Source organism: Hemitrygon akajei, chromosome 10 (assembly GCF_048418815.1).
Source record: "Hemitrygon akajei chromosome 10, sHemAka1.3, whole genome shotgun sequence".
NCBI lineage: Eukaryota > Metazoa > Chordata > Chondrichthyes > Myliobatiformes > Dasyatidae > Hemitrygon > Hemitrygon akajei.
In genome coordinates this window covers 159,378,089-159,396,541 of record NC_133133.1, presented here as the reverse complement: position 1 = coordinate 159,396,541, position 18,453 = coordinate 159,378,089, and the positions used below count along the sequence as shown (strand labels likewise).

At 40.1% G+C, this 18,453-nt stretch overlaps 1 protein-coding gene across 1 annotated transcript in view; it reads right to left on the bottom strand.

Annotated features, from left to right (window-relative positions):
• cftr (CF transmembrane conductance regulator) overlaps window positions 1-18,453 on the bottom strand; it is a 150,171-nt gene that overhangs the window by 112,012 nt on the left and 19,706 nt on the right. The window contains exon 3 of the mRNA XM_073059522.1: window positions 1,500-1,611. Coding sequence (XP_072915623.1) covers window positions 1,500-1,611 — 112 coding nt within the window. The remainder of the gene's footprint in view (window positions 1-1,499; window positions 1,612-18,453) is intronic.

Here is an 18,453-nt window from a genome sequence, read left to right as displayed (position 1 = left end):
TAAAACGCTGATAACCTCTGATTCTTGTTATCCTTTTAAGTATTTGCTAATTCCACCCATATTTAGGTAGGGACAATATTTGGTCATTTAATATTTGAGGACATTAATTGATTATTTTATACTATTAATGCATTATATAATACATAACAGTTGAATACAGCATGCAATTGCTACTTATTGTGCATTTCATCTTAAATTATTTAGGTAAACAAAATGATAGCTGATCTTGGATGCAATGTGACACGCAGATGATGCTGCTTCTAAAACCGAACATCGACAAAGGTAGGTCAGTTTTTAGTTCTGTCTCTAATGACAAATGCAAGGGAAAAGATTCAGGAAAGAAATATAACATCAATAAGAACTAAAAGTAAGTAAGTGCTGGAAACACAAAGCTGAACCATCAATACTGGAAAAGGAAAGCCATGGGATGTTGTGATTCCGCATCAGGAGATATATCGAGTGATTGAGCAAAAACCTTGCAAATGGAGATTCATGTGGGGGGAGTATGAGGTTATGTGCTTCACTAAGAGGAATCAAAAGGCAGATTATTATCCAAATTGGAAGAGAATGCAAATGAGAGAAGTTCAGAGCGATCTAATTTCATGAATCACAAAAAGTTAGCAGGAGGGTTCAGCAAGGAGTTAAAAAGACAAAATGGCACTTTTGGTCATTATTTTGAAGGGGTTGGAGTTTCAGAATAGGGAGATTTTGTTACACTTGTACAGGGAGCTATTGAAACCACAGCTGTATTACTGTGCACAGTTTTGGTCTCCTAACCAAAAAAGACATAGAAGAATAAAAGGCTGCCCAAATAAGATTTACCAGTCTAATTCATGGGATCAGAAAGTCATACTATCAGTAGAAACTGGATAATTTGGGTCTATATTCCTTGGACTTTACCAGAATGACAGCAACCTTATTCGAACTTTTAAGATCTTAAGGGGGTTTGACAGAGTAGATATTGAAGTGTTTTCGTTAACAGGAGAGTCATGAACAAGGGGACATAACTACAAAATAAGGAGTTGGTTATTGAAAACAGAGAAATTTCTTCAGTCCAAGGGGAAGACTCTTCAGAATTCCCTGCACCTGATGATGGTAATGGATAGATCTACCTGTATCATTAGGTAGAGGCAGAGAACTATTTCAAAGATTAAGGAATTGGGAGTTATGGGGAACTGGCACAGAAGAAGAATTGAAGAACATAGATCAGTATGATTGTAATATATGTCAGAGCAAGGTTGGGGCGGGGTGGGGAGCTGGTGGCCTCTTGTTTTCTTGTGTTCATGTGTTCCTCTTGTGTTCTGCCATAGAGCAATTACCTGAAGCTATATGTACAGATATTGGATGCTGCCTAGCTTCTCTTGTTTCTAGAATTACCTGTTTGATATGATAAGATAACTAAAATAAGTTACATAAGTTACAAAATAGATTTGCCACAATACGAAAAATCTGATGCTTCATTGGTCGACTAAGAGGATCAGTATTGAACAAGATCTCACCACAAAGTACAGCAGAATTCCATAAAATAAAAATCTCCAGAAAAAGCAACGGCGAAGTGCATTCACTAGCTTGGGATTATTCTTTGATGTTGCTAACTCTCTGTCCCATTCCCTGCAAATGAACAAAAACAAGTCAATTAGTCACCTGTAACAGTTCTTAAAGAAACAGCGGGGATCTCCAGAATACTTTATGCCACTTAGGCATAGCCAAGGAGATTTGGCAAAAAATAACCAATTAGATTTTTTTTAAAAACTATTGCAGGAGAAGATAATGAAGCTCTAACTTTAGTAAACATTATAACTGAATGAAAGTTCACATTCTAACTGAGCCACATTTTTGGCAGGCTAAAACCCCTCAACCATACATCACACTGTAGGACTTTAATTATTTAAAAGGTCATGTTCCATGCTTAGTTACAATACAGCTGAGAGGCTCAAGCACACAAGCACAAATAACAACCAAGTGAAAGTAGTTGGAATTTTCCCAGCCCTTTGGAAGGAGAAATTAGAGCAAACAAGACCAGAACCTAGATTCCCGGAAAATCTGCATTTGTTCACCGCAGGAACATTGACTCCATTAAGGCAAGACCTGTTATTTAATGTGAGAATTTATTAACATTTTGAAATAGAAATTCCTTCTTTCCTCTCAATTGGAAATTAATAATGTTACATTAGACATCAGTGTACTTGGAATCGTTGTAGAAGTAAATATTGGGAGGGAATTGTTGTGTGAAAGAAGTTATCGGAAAAAAAGTACTGGTAGGTATGAAGTAGCCTCTTTACTTGATAACGTTGGATAAGTCGCCGGGACCAGATGAGATGTACTCCAGGTTACTGTGGGAGGTGAGGGAGGAGATTGCTGAGCCTCTGGCAATGATCTTTGCATCATCAATGGGGACGGGAGAGATTCCAGAGGATTGGAGGATTGCGGATGTTGTTCCCTTATTCAAGAAAGGGAGTAGAGATAGCCCAGGAAATTATAGACCAGTGAGTCTTACCTCAGTGATTGGTAAGTTGATGGAGAAGATCCTGAGAGGCAGGATTTATGAACATTTGGAGAGGTATAATATGATTAGGAATAATCAGCATGGCTTTGTCAAGGGCAGGCTGTGCCTTATGAGCCTGATTGAATTTTTTGAGGATGTGACTAAACACATCAATGAAGGAAGAGCAGTAGATGTGTATGGATTTCAGCAAGGTATTTGATAAGGTACCCCATGCCAGGCTTATTGAGAAAGTAAGGAGGCATGGGATCCAAGGGGACATTGCTTTGTGGATCCAGGACTGGTAAAGAGCGGTTATAGACGGGTCATATTCTGCATGGAGGTTGGTGACCAGTGGTGTGCCTCAGGGATCTGTTCTGGGACCTCTACTCTTCATAATTTTTATAAATGACCTGGATGAGGAAGTGAACACGAGGAAATCTGCAGATGCTGGAAATTCAAGCAACACACACAAAATGCTGGTGGAACACAGCAGGCCAGGCAGCATCTATAGGAAGAAGCACTGTCGACATTTTGGGCCGAGACCCTTCATCAGGACCAACTGAAAGGAAATATAGTAAGAGATTTGAAAGTAGGAGAGGGAGGGGGAAATGCGAAATGATAGGAGAAGACCGGAGGGGGTGGGATGAAGCTGAGAGCTGGAAAGGTGATTGGCAAAAGGGATAAAGAGCTGGAGAAGGGAAAGGATCATGGGATGGGAGGCCTAGGTAGAAAGAAAGGGGCAGGGGAGCGTACGGTGAGACGTTGTACGGTGTATTGGCCTTCATCAATTGTGGAATTGAATTTAGGAGCCAAGAGGTAATGTTGCAGCTATATAGGACCCTCGTCAGACCCCTCTTAAAGTACTGTGCTCAGTTCTGGTCGCCCCACTACAGGAAGGATGTGGAAGCCATAGAAAGGGTGCAGAGGAGATTTACAAGGATGTTGCCTGGATTGGGGAGCATGACTTACGAGTATAGGTTGAGTGAACTCAGCCTTTTCTCCTTGAGACGATGGAGAATGAGAGGCAACCTGACAGAGGTGTATAAGATGATGAGAGGCATTGATAGTGTGGATAGTTAGAGGCTTTTTCCCCAGGGCTGAAGTGGTTGCCACAAGAGGACACAGGTTTAAGGTGCTGGGGAGTAGATACAGAGGAGATGTCAGGGGTAATTTTTTTTTTTTACTCAGAGAGTGGTAAGTGTGTGGAATGGGCTGCCAGCAACCGTGGTGGAGGCAGATACGATAGTGTCATTTAAGAGACTTTTGGATAGGTACATGGAGCTTAGAAAAATAGAAGGCTATGGGTAAGCCTAGTAATTTTTAAGGTAGGGACATGTTCAGCACAACCTTGTGGGCCGAAGGGCCTGTATTGTGCTGTAGGTTTTCTATGTTTCTATAGCAAAAACAAGATACAGCAGGCATCATAGGGAGACCCTTTCAGTTGGAAAAAAGTCTGGCTGGCCCAACACTACCTGGGATTTTATGTGTTAAACATCAAAGGACAATTACATATTTACAATGCATCCACAATGCTTTCTTTGAAACAACAGACAAACATCACACCTCCCAATTCACACCCACACTATAGACATCTAAATAAATTTTAATCAGCATTGTTGGTCTGTGATTCAAGGCTTTTAGGAACATATTGTCTGGAGCTGCAATTTAAATCAAATCTACAATCTAGATTTGAAGATTGTTGACTGAAGTTATTTGCTAGATTTGCCATAAATTGCTCTAAAGGAACGCCTATGGGAAGCTGATGTGATAGCACACAATTTGTTCTTGTGACCATGGATGAATTTGCCATCAAGGGGCTTTAACACATTTGACCTAACATTTCATTGGGTATAATTTAGTTTAAAACCATCCAGTTATAAATCACCATTAACATGCTGCAAATGGTTTAAACACATGTTACGTTATTATTATGCCATATTGCTACATTTTCTTTGAAGTTTTTGGTCCCCCCTTAAGACAGTGCTCAGTATCTCAGCTACAGTAATGAAAAAAGCAGTTATTGTTTTACTGTGCTCTCAGCAGTGTGTCTGTATAATTATCACAGATGCAAGGATTTAATGGTTGCAGTTTACATTGGTGATGAGCATGAAGGACCTGAGAATGCACCCCTTGCAAGTTTAAGCATGTTGTGTGTGTGCGTTTCACCCAAACTGACATATGGTGCTGAATTCTGATATAGAATGTATGAGTTCTTGCATCTGAGTCAACCCAGCATATAACCCCACAGTCAGAGATGTTATTCAGATCTCACACCAAGGCTAATTGACCTGAATGTGTGCAAGTCACCCACCATCACATTTAAACAGCAGTAACACTCAATATGTTCAATGTGACTAATTCTGCATTTGCACTATGTTAGGACAGCTATGGTCATACTGACTATTAGGATCTTCAATGTGCATACCAAGTCATATTTGGTTCTGTGGTTTTGAGAAAAGTGGTTTCATGTAGTTGAAGGTGTGCAACAAGAAACAAAAGCACTCTTGTTAAACAAAGGATGGTGAAGAATTAAAGAATATTTATGAAATATTATCCCCTCCAAAAATAGCAACACATGGAAAATATATACCAGAGCTGGGTTTTTTTTGCTCAAAACCAACAATGCTTATCATTAGCATCAGCAGGGTAAGAAGATCTCAAAACAGTGCTTTTATTATGAAGATAGCCTGTCCCACACAAAGCTGTTTGATATGCCTCAGGGAAATACTGTAAGCTGTGTGGGAAAATTAATATTTTCTGCAAAAATATCTGTCATTGAGCAAATTTGGTGAATCAGAAATCTTCAAAGCATGTCATAAGTGTTGAAGCCAATGCAAAGATCAACAATGTCTACAATCCTAAGTACTCATTTGTAATTTACTAAACTACTCGGAGGATGTAGCCACTGGTAGAGGTGAACATTTACAACTTGTACAAGTGTCAAAGTGATAAGATCATTCAACTATCTTTTTTGGTTGTTATTTACTCAGTAAAGAATTGACAGAGTATTTCCTTACATTAATACACCCCTTTAACATTTTTGGGAATTTTTTTTCATTGAAAGTGACACTCAAACCCAAAATTGTCAATGTAGTACTTTATGGACTTTTTGAGCTTCAACACATCAACAGTTATTGACATTGGAGTGATCACAACTGCAGTGCCTCCAAATGCTTCCTCTTCAACAGAAAAAAATCACAGGGCAGCGTATGACTTAGGTGAGCTGAAGACAATGTTGTTAACAATGATAATGAGCAAAATCCAAACCAAAACAAAGGCAAGTATTTTTCTTTTACTGTGTATAACAAAAAATCAGTAGCAAATATAGAAATACGTAATAGAAACTGCATTCTGTTGCACAATCACGTGTACACTACAACATTTACACCAATTTGCTTATGAACTCACAATTGCACCTTCCTCATATATTGTACCTTGAGATGTTATTGTTGTCAGACCACAGTCATTAATAAAAATATTGTAAACTTCGCTCTCAAAGCCAATCACGCAGTAGTGAAAACAAAACAAAGGATGACAGAAAAGGTGAGGTTCCCAGGAAGGAATCATAGATTAACAACAATATCAATAAATATGTAGTACATTAAGTGACCACAATGTCAAATCTAATACAAGAGAAAATCAATGCCAAATTACTCTGCGGGTCAAGGGTTAATGTTAGAAAAGATACTGCGTATGTACACTCTAGAGATCAGTACTTTGTAATTGTGAGTGACTAGACCAGATTAACTTTGATTTAAATAGTCATTTCTACATTGTTAAAGATATTACCTCAAAGTTTGATTGTATCTTACTGGTTTTGTGTTATGCCTTGAACATGGCTGACGGACCACTGCTCAGCCGTAATAATGTCAGGAGGTTTGCCGATCATTTTGGTTTTGCATATCGCAAAAGAAGGGAGATTTGTGAACAGTCAAGTGAATTGTCTGAACTAATCACGATACAGAGAAATCACGGAAACAAGGACTTTGTCCACTTTGCAAAATCACACAGCAACTCCACTTCAAATGTGGCCAGCTCCATTCATTTTGCACAACATGTAGAAAATAGAAAGAGCATCATAAAGTATTTTCAACAGGTCTGATTCCATTGCTCTCTGGCAGGGGGAATTCCATGCATTCACACTCCTCCAAAGGAAGAAATTCCTCTTCACATCAGTTTTAGATGGGCCGTCACTAGATATTCCCACTAGGAGAAACATTCTCTTAGTATCCACCTTGTCAACTCAATTCACATTCTTATATTTTTTATATTTTTATTTATTGAGATACAGCACACAATAAGCACACCACCACCCCCGATCCTTCGAGCCACGTCACCCAGCAATCTGCCGATTTAACCTGAGCCTAATCATGGGACAATTTACAATGACCAATTAATCTACCAACCAGTATGTCTTCAGTCTACAGGAGGAATCCAGTGCACCCAGAGGAAATCCACGTGGTTACAGGAAGAACGTACCAACACCTTGCAGGCAGCAGTGAGAATTGAACCCTGGTCTCCTGTACTTCAAAGCGTTGTGCTAACCATTTCACCACTGTGGTGCACTGGACAGGGTCAATCTGAAATCAGATCTGCAACCTGATCAGCTCTCACTATTCTAAACTCCACTAAACATTGGCCCAAACTCACAAACTTTGTATTAGCTCTCTCAAACCAGTGAACACCTTCTGCACTAACTGCAGCCTTCCTTCAGTTTAGGTAACAAAACTACATGCCACATTGTAAGTATGGTCCCACCACAGCCTTAAAATTACTTGAGATTTTTCCTATTTTTTTTTGTATTCTATGCACCAGCACTAATCCTCATAGCACTCACCAGTTACTGACTGCCAATATAGACAATTTATTCCCAGTCTCTATTTTCTGTTACTTAGCTACTTCCCTATCCATGCCAGTGCATCACCCCTATCCCAATCTGCTCTTAACTATTGCTATAACTTTATGTACAACTTTATCAAATGCCTTCTGGAAATCCAAAGGCATCACATAGGTGCCAGTTATCTTTTAACTTAATCTTGTTTGTTATATCCTTAAAGAACTCCAGCAAATTTGCCCAATATAATTTCTTTTTTTTGTAAAATCATGTTCAATCTGATCAGCTCTCATTCTTCTAAACTCCAAAGAACATCAGCCTATCGCAAGAGACTGGATAAACTTGGGTTGTTTTCTCTGGAGCATCAGAGGCCAAGAGGAGATCTAATAGAAGTTTACAAGAGATGAGAGGTATAGAGTTGTCAGAGCGCATTTGTTTCCAAAGGGTCAATGTTCAAAAAGTTCAAAATAAGATTTATTATCAGAGTACATATTTTTTCTTTTTTCTGCGGGCATACTTAGCAGATCTATAGAACAGTGACTGTAAACAGGATTGATGGACTACAAATTGTGCAAGTGCAAATGTAAATAAATAGCAATAAATAATGAGTATGAAATAACAAGATAAAGATTCCTTAAAGTGAAACCATCGGTTGTGGAAACATCAGAAATAGAATGAGTGTAGCTATCCCCTTTTGTTCAGGAGCCTGATGACTGAGGGGTAGTAACTGTTCTTGAACCTGGTGGTGAGAGTCCTGAGGCTCTTGTACCTTCTACCTGATGGCAGCAGCGAGAAAAGAGCATGGCCTGGGTGCTGAGGATCTTTGATGATGGATGCTGCTTTTCTACAGCAACATCTCACGTAGATGTGCTCAAAGGTTGGGAGGGCTTTATCTGTAATGCACTAAGCCAAATCCACTACCTTTTGTAGGATTTTCCGCTCAAAGGCATTAGTCTTCCCATACCCGGCCGTAATCCGGCCAGTCGGCACACTTTCCACCACACATCTATTGAAGTTTGCCATGGGTTTTTGTTGGCATGCCGAATCTCCGCAGACCCCTAAGGAAGTAAAGGCGCTGTTGGGCTCTCTTCATAATAATATTTATATGATGGGTACAGGACAGGTCTGCTGAGGTAGTGACACCCATGAATTTAAAGTTACCAACCCTCTCCACCTCTGATGATTACTGGCTTAAGGACCTCTGGTTACCATCTCCTGAAGTCTACAAACAGTTCCTTGGTCTTATTGACTTAGAGTGAGAGGGTTTTGTTATTACACCACTCAGTCAAATTTTCAGTCTCCCTCCTGTATGCTGACTCATCATCCCTTTTGATGCAGCCCACAACAATGATGTCATCAGCAAACTTGTATATGGTGTTGGAGCTGTACTTAGTCACATACTCATCGGTGTAAAGCGAGTAGAGCAGGGTGCTAAGCACACATCTCTGTGGTGCTCCTGTGCTGATGGAGATTGTGGAGGAACTGACTGAGGCAATCCAGGATCCAATTGCACAAGGGGGTATTGAGGCCCAGGTCTTGGAGTTTATGATTAGTTTTGAGGGAATGATGGTGTTGAATGCCGAGCTGTAGTCGATAAAGAGCATCATCTATACACCTTTGCTGTCCACGTGTGCCAGGTTTGTGTGAAGAGCCAATGAGATGGCATCTGCCGTAGACCTGTTGCTTCGATAAGCAAATTGGGGAAGATCCAAGTCGTCACTCAGACAGGAGCTGATAGGCTTCAACACCAGCCTCTCGGAACACTTCATCACTGTGGATGTACTGTAAGTGCCACTGAGCAATATTCACTGAGGCAGGTTACCAGTCTTGAAGCCTACTTGAAGCAGGTGGGTACTACGCACTGCTGGAGCGAGATGTTGAAGATGTCCATGAACACACCAGCCAGCTGGTCAGCACAGGTCTTCACTACTCTGTCCAGACTGGATGCTTTCCTTGGATTCCTCTCTCGAAGGCAGGTCCCACATCGTCTTCAGATACAGAGGCCAAAGGATCATCAAGAGATATGGAGGTTGAGAAAGGCAGAAGGCATGGAGCTCATCTGGAGGCGAAGCTCTGCCATCTCCTATGTTGCAAGATTTTACTTTCTAGGAGGTTATGGCATTCAAACCCTTCCACAGTTGTAGAGTATCCCTCATTGATCCCATTCTAGTCTGGAATCTCCACGTTGCCCTTGAGATGGCTCTCTGGAAATTGTACCTGCACCTCTAGTCACATTCTTGAATGCCTCTGATCTGGCTCTCAGCATTTCATGGTACATCTAAGGCTTCTGATTGGTGTAAACCCTGAATGATATTGTGGGTACACACACTCATCCACAACTGTTTTAATATTTTCTGTTATGACCTTAGTGTAGTCATTTAGGTCCTCAGATGAAGTTTGGAACACGGCCCAGTCCACCGACAAGGCAATCCTGTAACTGCTCCTCTGCCTCCCACAACCACCTGTTAGTTTTCTTGATCTCTGGAGCCTTCCTCTTTACATTCTGTCTGTATGCAGGTAGTAGGAGCACAGCCGAGTGGTCTGATTTGCCAAAACGCAGTCTCGGGAAGGAAAGACAAGCATTCTTTATTGTAGTGTAGCAGTGGTCTAGTGTGCTGGGACCTCTGATGCAACAGGTTACATGCTGATGATAATTGGGCAGGGTTTTCTTCAAACAGGCCTGGTTCAAGTTGCCGACTATAATGCGCCAGAATAGGCTGTTTCTTGCCTGCAGACAATATCGTGCGGTGTCGCGAGTGCTTGCTTATAATCGGCCGCTGGTGGTATACAAACTGCAGTCAGGCTCACGGATGAGAACCCCTGAGGCATATAGAATGGTCTACATTTAATCGTCAGGTGTTCAAGAAGTCAACATAATCCCAATGTCCGTAATGTCTAAAACCAGAGGGCAGTTTTTTACTCAGGAAGAGGTGGATGCCTGGAATGCACTGCCTGGTATGTGGTAGAGGCTTTTAAGAGACATTTGGATAAGAAAATAGATGCAAGGAAGATGGAGGGATATGGACATGGTATAGGTAGGAGGGACTGGTGTTGGGTGTTTTTGATTTGTTTTTTTTGTTGGTTTGGCACAATATTGTGGGCCAAAAGGTCTGTTCCTGTGTTGTCGTGTTCTACGTTGACTCTGCCTGATTGTCCTCTTAGTTTCAAAATTGACTATCATTACCTCCTTAATAATAGAGTCTAGCAATTTCCCAATTGCAGATGCTAGGCCAACTATTCTACGTTTCTTATTCTGCACAGAAACATTTGCAATTTTTCAGTTCTTCGGGACCTTTCGAGAATCTATTATCCACTATTTTTGAAGCCACTTGCTTAATGTCCTCAATTTGCAGCTCATTAAGTCCAGAAGACTTTTCAGCCTTTAATCTGATAAGATTACCTCATGGTATTTTTCTAATGAGAGAAATCGAAAGGTTATGTAATGTTTTAAGAACCCCGTCTATGTAACAATTTTTGCATTGATTTATCTCTTCTCTGAGCAATATATCCATTAACTTTAGTCTAACAGTCTATGTTTCATATTTTGCTCAATCCATATTCTTCATTATCATTTTATGGCTGGTAATGTACAATGCTTAGGGTAAAGCCTGTTTAAACAAAACCAGTCCTTGTGCGCAATAAACTACTTTCAAACTTAGGCAAACATCAACAATTTTGGATCCAGCTAATTATTTGCCGGCTCATGTATTTAAGGCGGAGGTTGATAGGTTCTTGATTAATTGGGGCATCAAAAGATTATGGGGAGAAGGCAGAATGGTGTTGAGAGGGATAATAAATCAGCCATGAAGGAATGGCAGAGAAGACTCAATGGGCTGAATGGCCTAATTCTGCTCCTATGCCTTATGTACAGTAATATGGTATATTATAATAGGATGAGCTGCAAATTTTAATTATTTGAAAATCAAAAGTTCTGATGAAAGGTCTTCACCTGAAAGTTAACTGTATTTCTCTTTCCACAGATATTGTCCTGGAGAGTGTTTTCTATTCTTATTGTCTGACTTACATCTTAGTTCCATTAAGTATCAGTAATTTCATTGTAATAGCAAATTAATTATACTTTAGAAAGCACTGTGAAGTCACTTTTTTGTGTCTTGTGCTTTGTACTTGCATGTATCTTTGAAAGTATTTATCTAATCAATGACATTAAAGCTAAATATCAATGTATTTCCATTTGCAATGGGTCTTGAGGAAGTAATATAATGCCAGGTGATGAAGCATTGTGTGTCAGCAATCGAGACTGAAAAGGCTATAATATTCTTCTAAAATTTCGTTAGCCCAGACTAAATGTAACTATTCAGCACTGGATATTTAATCATTGCTTTACTTTTTCTGCATTTCAATTTCATGTGAGTGTATTTACAAAGATCTGTTTTTAAGAATTCTCAAAAGGTTCCAACCTGATGTTTTCTATTTTAGCCACCCTTAAGAGGAACTTGTTAACAAATTTCTTTTTGACAGTTACAAATACAATTAATACAATTCACTCTCCTCTAAAACAATTTATAGTAAAATATCAGTAAAGTAATCGAATGAAATAATTTTTGAAGGCTGCCTCCTAAGGAAAGCATATTGTATCCAATAAATTTTTACCCACCTCAATCGCAGAATAGCTTACTGTCAAAATTCAAATATCTTTTCATTACTTCGTATAAAATAGTTGAGCTGAAAGAAAAATCTCACAGACCCATCTTTACTTCTGATTTTATTGTCGTAGATTAAGCGATTTGACCTTAATGGGAGCAGGTATAATGATACTCAGGTGAAGGAAGTTGCAACATAAAGGGGGAGAGAGACTAAAGGAGGTCGATTCTCCCTTCAGAAGGAAAGGATGAAGTACAAATTGGCATGGAAACTTAGTTTTGTTTTAATCAATAAAAAAATTAAAACAGTGGCATTTTTTTCCATTGGCCTTGCCTCTACATTTATGAGTTCTCTGTGAACTTGATGACATGCCATTTAATGTTGCACGACTGTTAACCAATTGAATGCAGCCCCTTTCTGCCCATGGGAAGAGCAGTAATTTAAAATCACCACTTGGTGGCACAACAGAGCTGCTCTAGACCAATGGCAGATATATTGGTGCATGCCGAAGTGTTCATACCTGCCCAGAACAGATCAGGAAAGGCTCAAGTTGAACTAACAGGCGATGAATTAAGGGTGAATATGGAATGCAATGAGACCATACCATCTGAAGGTGTCACGATGGAGTGCAGATGACAGAGAGAGATAGAGCTGGAGATGCAGGAAATGGGCCAAGAGCTCTCACTATCTCTCCACCCTCAGAGCAATTTTAACCCCTCTGCCTTGTCCTCTCACCTGTAATGAATATCTGCAACCCTCCCATGCAACAAATAGCTGTTTTTCACACTTTCCACACTCATACTTCCTATCCCCAACCTCTTTTTGCCTCTCCCCTATTTTATTTCTTAATCATTTTCAGAGTATTAGTCACAGGAGAATAAACTATGTAATGAGAATATTTAAAGTACAGAAAAAACATTTCAAAAACAGACTAAGGTTTATTATCATTGTCTTATATGACATGAAACTTGTTTTGTGCAGTAGTACAGTGCAAAGATATAAAATTTACTGTAAATTACAATATAAATGGTGCAAAAAAGGAACAATGAGGTAATACTCATAAATCATTCGGCAGAGGGGAAGAAGCAGTTTTTGAGTTGTTTAAGTATGCACCTTCTGGGTCCTGTACCACCTCCTTGATGGTAGTAACAAGAAAAGGGGGTGAGGGTCCTTTGTGATGGATGCCATTTTCTTGAGGCAGCATCTTTCATGATAAACAGCTTTGTGCCGATTTTGGAGATGGCTGTCGCTACAACTTTCTGCAGCCTCTTGCATTCCTGTGCATTGGAACCTCCTTACCAGGTGGTGATGCAGCCAGAGGTGTACCAGTCCATTGTACACCTATAGAAATTTGCAAGCATCCTTGGTGATATACCAAATCTCCTCGAACTCCTAATGAAGCAGAACCATTGGCGTTCTTCCATCGTGACTGTATCAATGTGTTGGGCTCAAGATAGATCCTCTGTGATGTTGGTGCCCGAGAACTTGAAGCTGCTCACCCTTTCAACTGCTGGCTCCTCAGTGAGGACTGGTGTGATTTCTCCAGACTTCCCCTTCATGAAGTCCGCCATCAATCCCTTGATCTTGCAGGTGTCGAGTGTGAGGTGGTTGTAGCAACACCAATAAACCAGTCTACCTATCTCATTCCTGCACACTTCCACATGGCCATCTGACATTTTACCAACCACAGTGGTGTCATAGAATATAGAACTCCTCGAATATACACATGAGGGGAGTTGTGCTCAGCTACACAGTCATGAGTACAGAGAGATCAAGCAGTGAGATAAGCACACATCCTTTAAGTTTCTTGTCTTGCTCCTCAGCAAGGAGGAGATTTATTTTTTACCAATCCATACTGACTATGGTATACCGACGAGGAAGTTGAGGATCTACTTGCACAGGGAGGTACAGAGGCTCAGGTTTAGAAACATCACTTTGTATAACTTTGTTCCATTCGATAAATTAGCAGATTTGGCTGCTTCCTTAAATTTCAGAGGCAGCTTTATTATTACAATAGTTAGGAACTGATGGGTTATACCAGGGCTGGGCAAACTTTTTGACTTGTGGGCCACAAAGGGTTCTAAAATTTGACAGGGGGGCCGGACCAGGAGCAGATGGACGGAGTGTTTTGGTAATACACCTCATAAGAGAAAATAAAATATCATGGGATATGTAGAAAACATGTGCTTTAATTTCAATTGAAAATGAACAAATGCATTACAACAAAATATCTGTCTTTGAAGTCCCATGGTATTTAGCTATTTATTGAAATGACTTTTAAAACACTGAAAATTAAATGAATAAAATACAGCTTTTTTAAATAGTAACAGTTATTATTTTAAAGCACTGAAAATTCTGTTATCCTTCAAGATATTATCATCATCACTCTCCTCCTGACTGTCTTTATTTCAAAAACGGTAGGAGATGCAGGTCTACTTGTCCTGCTCCTTCTTATTCAATTGTCCCCTGTGCCAAAACTCAACAACGACCAGCACAAGGACAGAACAGTGACAGCGCGCCAGTATGCGGAGCGCGTTATTTGATCTGGAGCGCATTTTTTATCTTGAGAACGTACGTGCACCTGCACACTACTCATGTCCATCACTTAACAGAAATGACATGTAACATGTAAGGCTTATTGAAAAAAATATTTTCAAATGCATTTTTTACATAACACAACGAAGAAACTTATTTTTAATTTCAGTGGGAACAGTGTTGTTGGGCTCCCTTTTTAGCCAGCGCATCAAAGTCTGGATTTAGTTTTGTTGTGGCGAAAACGCCAGAATTGCGGGGGGAAAAACGTTAACAAGGTTTATTAATATAATTTCATCAAGTTCTGCGGGTCGGATTAAAAAGCTTAACGGGCCGCATATGGCCCCCGGGCCGTAGTTTGCCCATGCCTGGGTTATACAGTAGTTCTGAAAAATGGAAGTAACAAGAAACCATAGGTGTCATAAGATGGCAAAATTTTCACTTTGAGTCCTTGAATTCTAAAAGATCGATGATGTAGTTCAGTGATTGCTTTCCTGCTTGTGATCATTTCTTCCCTGAAACTGTGCAATTAATTGAATAAAGCAACACTAAACTTAGGCAAAGGATAACCTTTGTATATTATTTAGTCATAGAAAAATAGACTTTGATAATAGTGCTTTTTCCTATTACTTACTGATATAAACAATGGTTAATAATTTTGCTTTTTACTAAATCAATTAAAGAGCCTGTAAAATATTATTGTAATTTGTTGAATGTTTGAAAACTATTTTAGGTATTTTATGATATACATGGGATCATCTGGTTATGATTATTACAATAAAATATAGATTTAATTACAGCTTCAGTCAAGGTAATACAGAGAGAGAAGTTCTGCAGGTAGCATAATATCAAGGCCAAGTTAATATATTAGTTCAATTGTATTGCTCTCAATTATTGATACTCAAAACACAACAGGATTACAGGATTCCAATATAGAGTCTGTCCAAATCTGAAAATGATAGTTCACAATCTTAATTAATCTAACTGTGGAACACTCTGCTAACTGTAAGTTGGGAGATCTGTAATGGCTGATTCCAGTACAAGAACATCAACACACCTACGTCCTGTCTAAGGAAATTGCTGTAAACTGCTCTTGTCATTGCTGCATAATCCATAATGATTGTGTCACAACTGAGCTGTTCGTGGTCAGAAATTTTTCAATACAGGTATAATATGACAGAGAATCACAATAGTTTGTCAGGGAGAATTGACAAGTTTAGACCTGCTCCTGTCCTTGGTTCTATGTTCTATTAGACAATAATAAAAAAAGAAAAAATGCATTAAGGGACAGTAATCACTTTCTCTCAAAATTTGTAAGCATTGAGGGATATACCTAACCTGGATAAAACACTGCACTGAATAGTAATGCAGAGTTCATTTGCACAAACTTAACTGCTTCTTAATAAGCATTAAATTTAGCAAAAATAATTTATATGAAAAGCAGCACAAGCTACCTATGAATAAAATTATTTTAAAAGGTCAACTCAAGGAGTTGGCATGATCACCATGCCACATACTTTACACACAGTTTATGCCATGCTCCCAGTGGGAAGCTTTGCACACCATCTGCATGAATCAGGAATCTGGATGTATATTTCCATCATAACTGTAATGAAAGGCCCAGAGGTTGCATGCAGCACATGTTCAGTTTCAAATATATGCTGCTGATGAAAGAATATCAATAACTGAAAACTGCAAAGCCAATAAGTAGCCATCATGTTGTAAGTACCTTTAGTAATCTTTCGTGAATTAGTAAGCACATTAGCTACAGCTTTGTAGTACTCTAATCAAAATAAGATTAAATCAGGAATTAGACTCGCCAACATAAACAAAACAAGAGTGACAAAGAGACTAAAGATAAATACCAGAACCATACAAGTTCCCTTCTAAGATTCAAAGAAAGGAGTTTAAAATATTATGGATGCGTCACGTTAGCACAATGCTTTACAGTACCAGCAACCCGGATTTAATTCACATTGCTGCCTGCAAGGAGTTTGTACGTTCTCCCCTTGACTGCATGGGTTTCTTCTGGGAGCTCCAGTTTCCTCCCACAGTCGAAAAACATACTGGTTGGTAGGTTAATTGGTCATTGTAAACTGTCCCATAGTTAGGCAGGGGTTAAAACGGGGGATTGCTGAGCGGCATGGCTCACAGGGCCAAAAGGGCCTATTTCGTGCTGTATCTCAATAAATTCTCTTGATATGGAAACCATCAATTCCTTCAGATCAGAACATTGCACTTTTCACACCACTATCTATGATGAGTAGGAAATCTAGAGAATTATAGGCAAGTAACCTAACATCTGTTATCAGGAAATTATTAGCACGTACAGTTAAAAACATTCCCTTTAAGTCCCTGGATCATTCTTGTAAAACTCCTCTAACACCTGCACATCCTTCTTTAGATATGGCCCCCAAAACTGCTGACAATACTCCAAACGTGGTTTGACCAACACCTTATAAAGTCTCAGCATTACGTCCTTTTATATTCGAGTCCTCTCACATTTAGTGCTTGTAATACATCTGTCTTCCTTGCTATTGACTTTGGGAATTCTGCACTCGGTGTGATGAGAGTGCTTGACGAGGATGGTTTGAACCCAAATGCTGGAGTATTTGAGGCTAAGATCAAGACACGGAATAAAACTGGATCAAGAAGTGAGCACAAAGTGAAATACTGAATGATATCTCTGGCTGGGCTTATGATTGAGCATTGAGGCTCAATTCTTGGGGCCCCATCATGATTGTCAATTAGTGGGATGGTCCTGAAACCTTAAAGGGGCTGTGCCAGCTATCCATACTCCAGAGAGTTACAGCGTCTAAACCCCAGAAGCTGGTGCAATTGGGTGCATTTCAAAGCAGGATCCCCTCCCCTATGGCCGATTCCTGACAGCCCTGGCTGCTCGGAGAGATGGTGATGACAGCCACATCGAAGATGTCTCTTTCAGGCACCCAGTGACTTTCCTTGGGTCCAAATCCCTCCCAGCCCACAAGGTATCACCAAACACCCCAAACAGTTCATGAGGCCAAAAGTCTTCTAACTGTGAAAGACTGTTCCCCATCAATAAACCTGTGTGGAGGTGGGGCTAAGGGGCTGGTGCAAATAGGTTTAATTTAGAGATGTGGAAGGTGGGATTGATCTTTAGGGTCTTGGGGAGCTGCAAGATGTAGGCCACCGGTTTAGTTCCCTCAGGATTTTGAAGGGGCCAATGAACTTGGGCACCAACTTTCTAGACTCCACCCAGACAGGCAAATTATGAGTGGACAGCCAGACCTGTTGCCCAGGCTGCAAAGTGGTTTCCTCTCATCTCCTTCAGTAAGCCTTGATCTCTGCCTTCTGGGTAGAGGCCAGCAAAATCTCTCTTGTTCTAATTCATTTCCACCTGCAGCATTGGACAAGATCTTTGGCCACAGGAACCTGACCTCAGACTCCTATTCCGAAAGAATGGTGGATGATAACCAAACTGGCACTCGAACAGTGACATCCTGTGTGCCGAATTCTTGCTATTGAGGGAGTGCAGTGTAGGTTCACGAGGTTAATTCCCGGGATGGCGGAAATGTCGTAAGAGAGTTCAGGAAAAACTTTTTCACCCAGAGAGTTGTGGATCTATGGAATGCTTTGCCTCAGAAGGCAGTGGAAGCCAATTCTCTGGATGTTTTCAAGAAAGAGTTAGATAGAGCTCTTAAAGATAGCAGAATCAAGGGATATGGGGAGATGGCAGGAACAGAGTACTGATTGTGGATGATCAGCCATGATCACATTAAATGGCGGTGCTGGCTCGAAGGGCTGAATGGTCTACTCCTGCACCTATTGTCTATTGAATGCTGTAAGGTGTTGTGGGTGTCCTCTGCCCACATCAAATGGTCACATCACTCACCAGGTCTTTCTGAGGCCAACCATCTTGGGGTTCATTCCAAATCCTGGTTGGTCTGCTCCACCTGGCCATTGGACTGTGGTGAAACTCATAGGAAAGGCTTGCTGCTGTCCCAGTCAGCTTACAGAT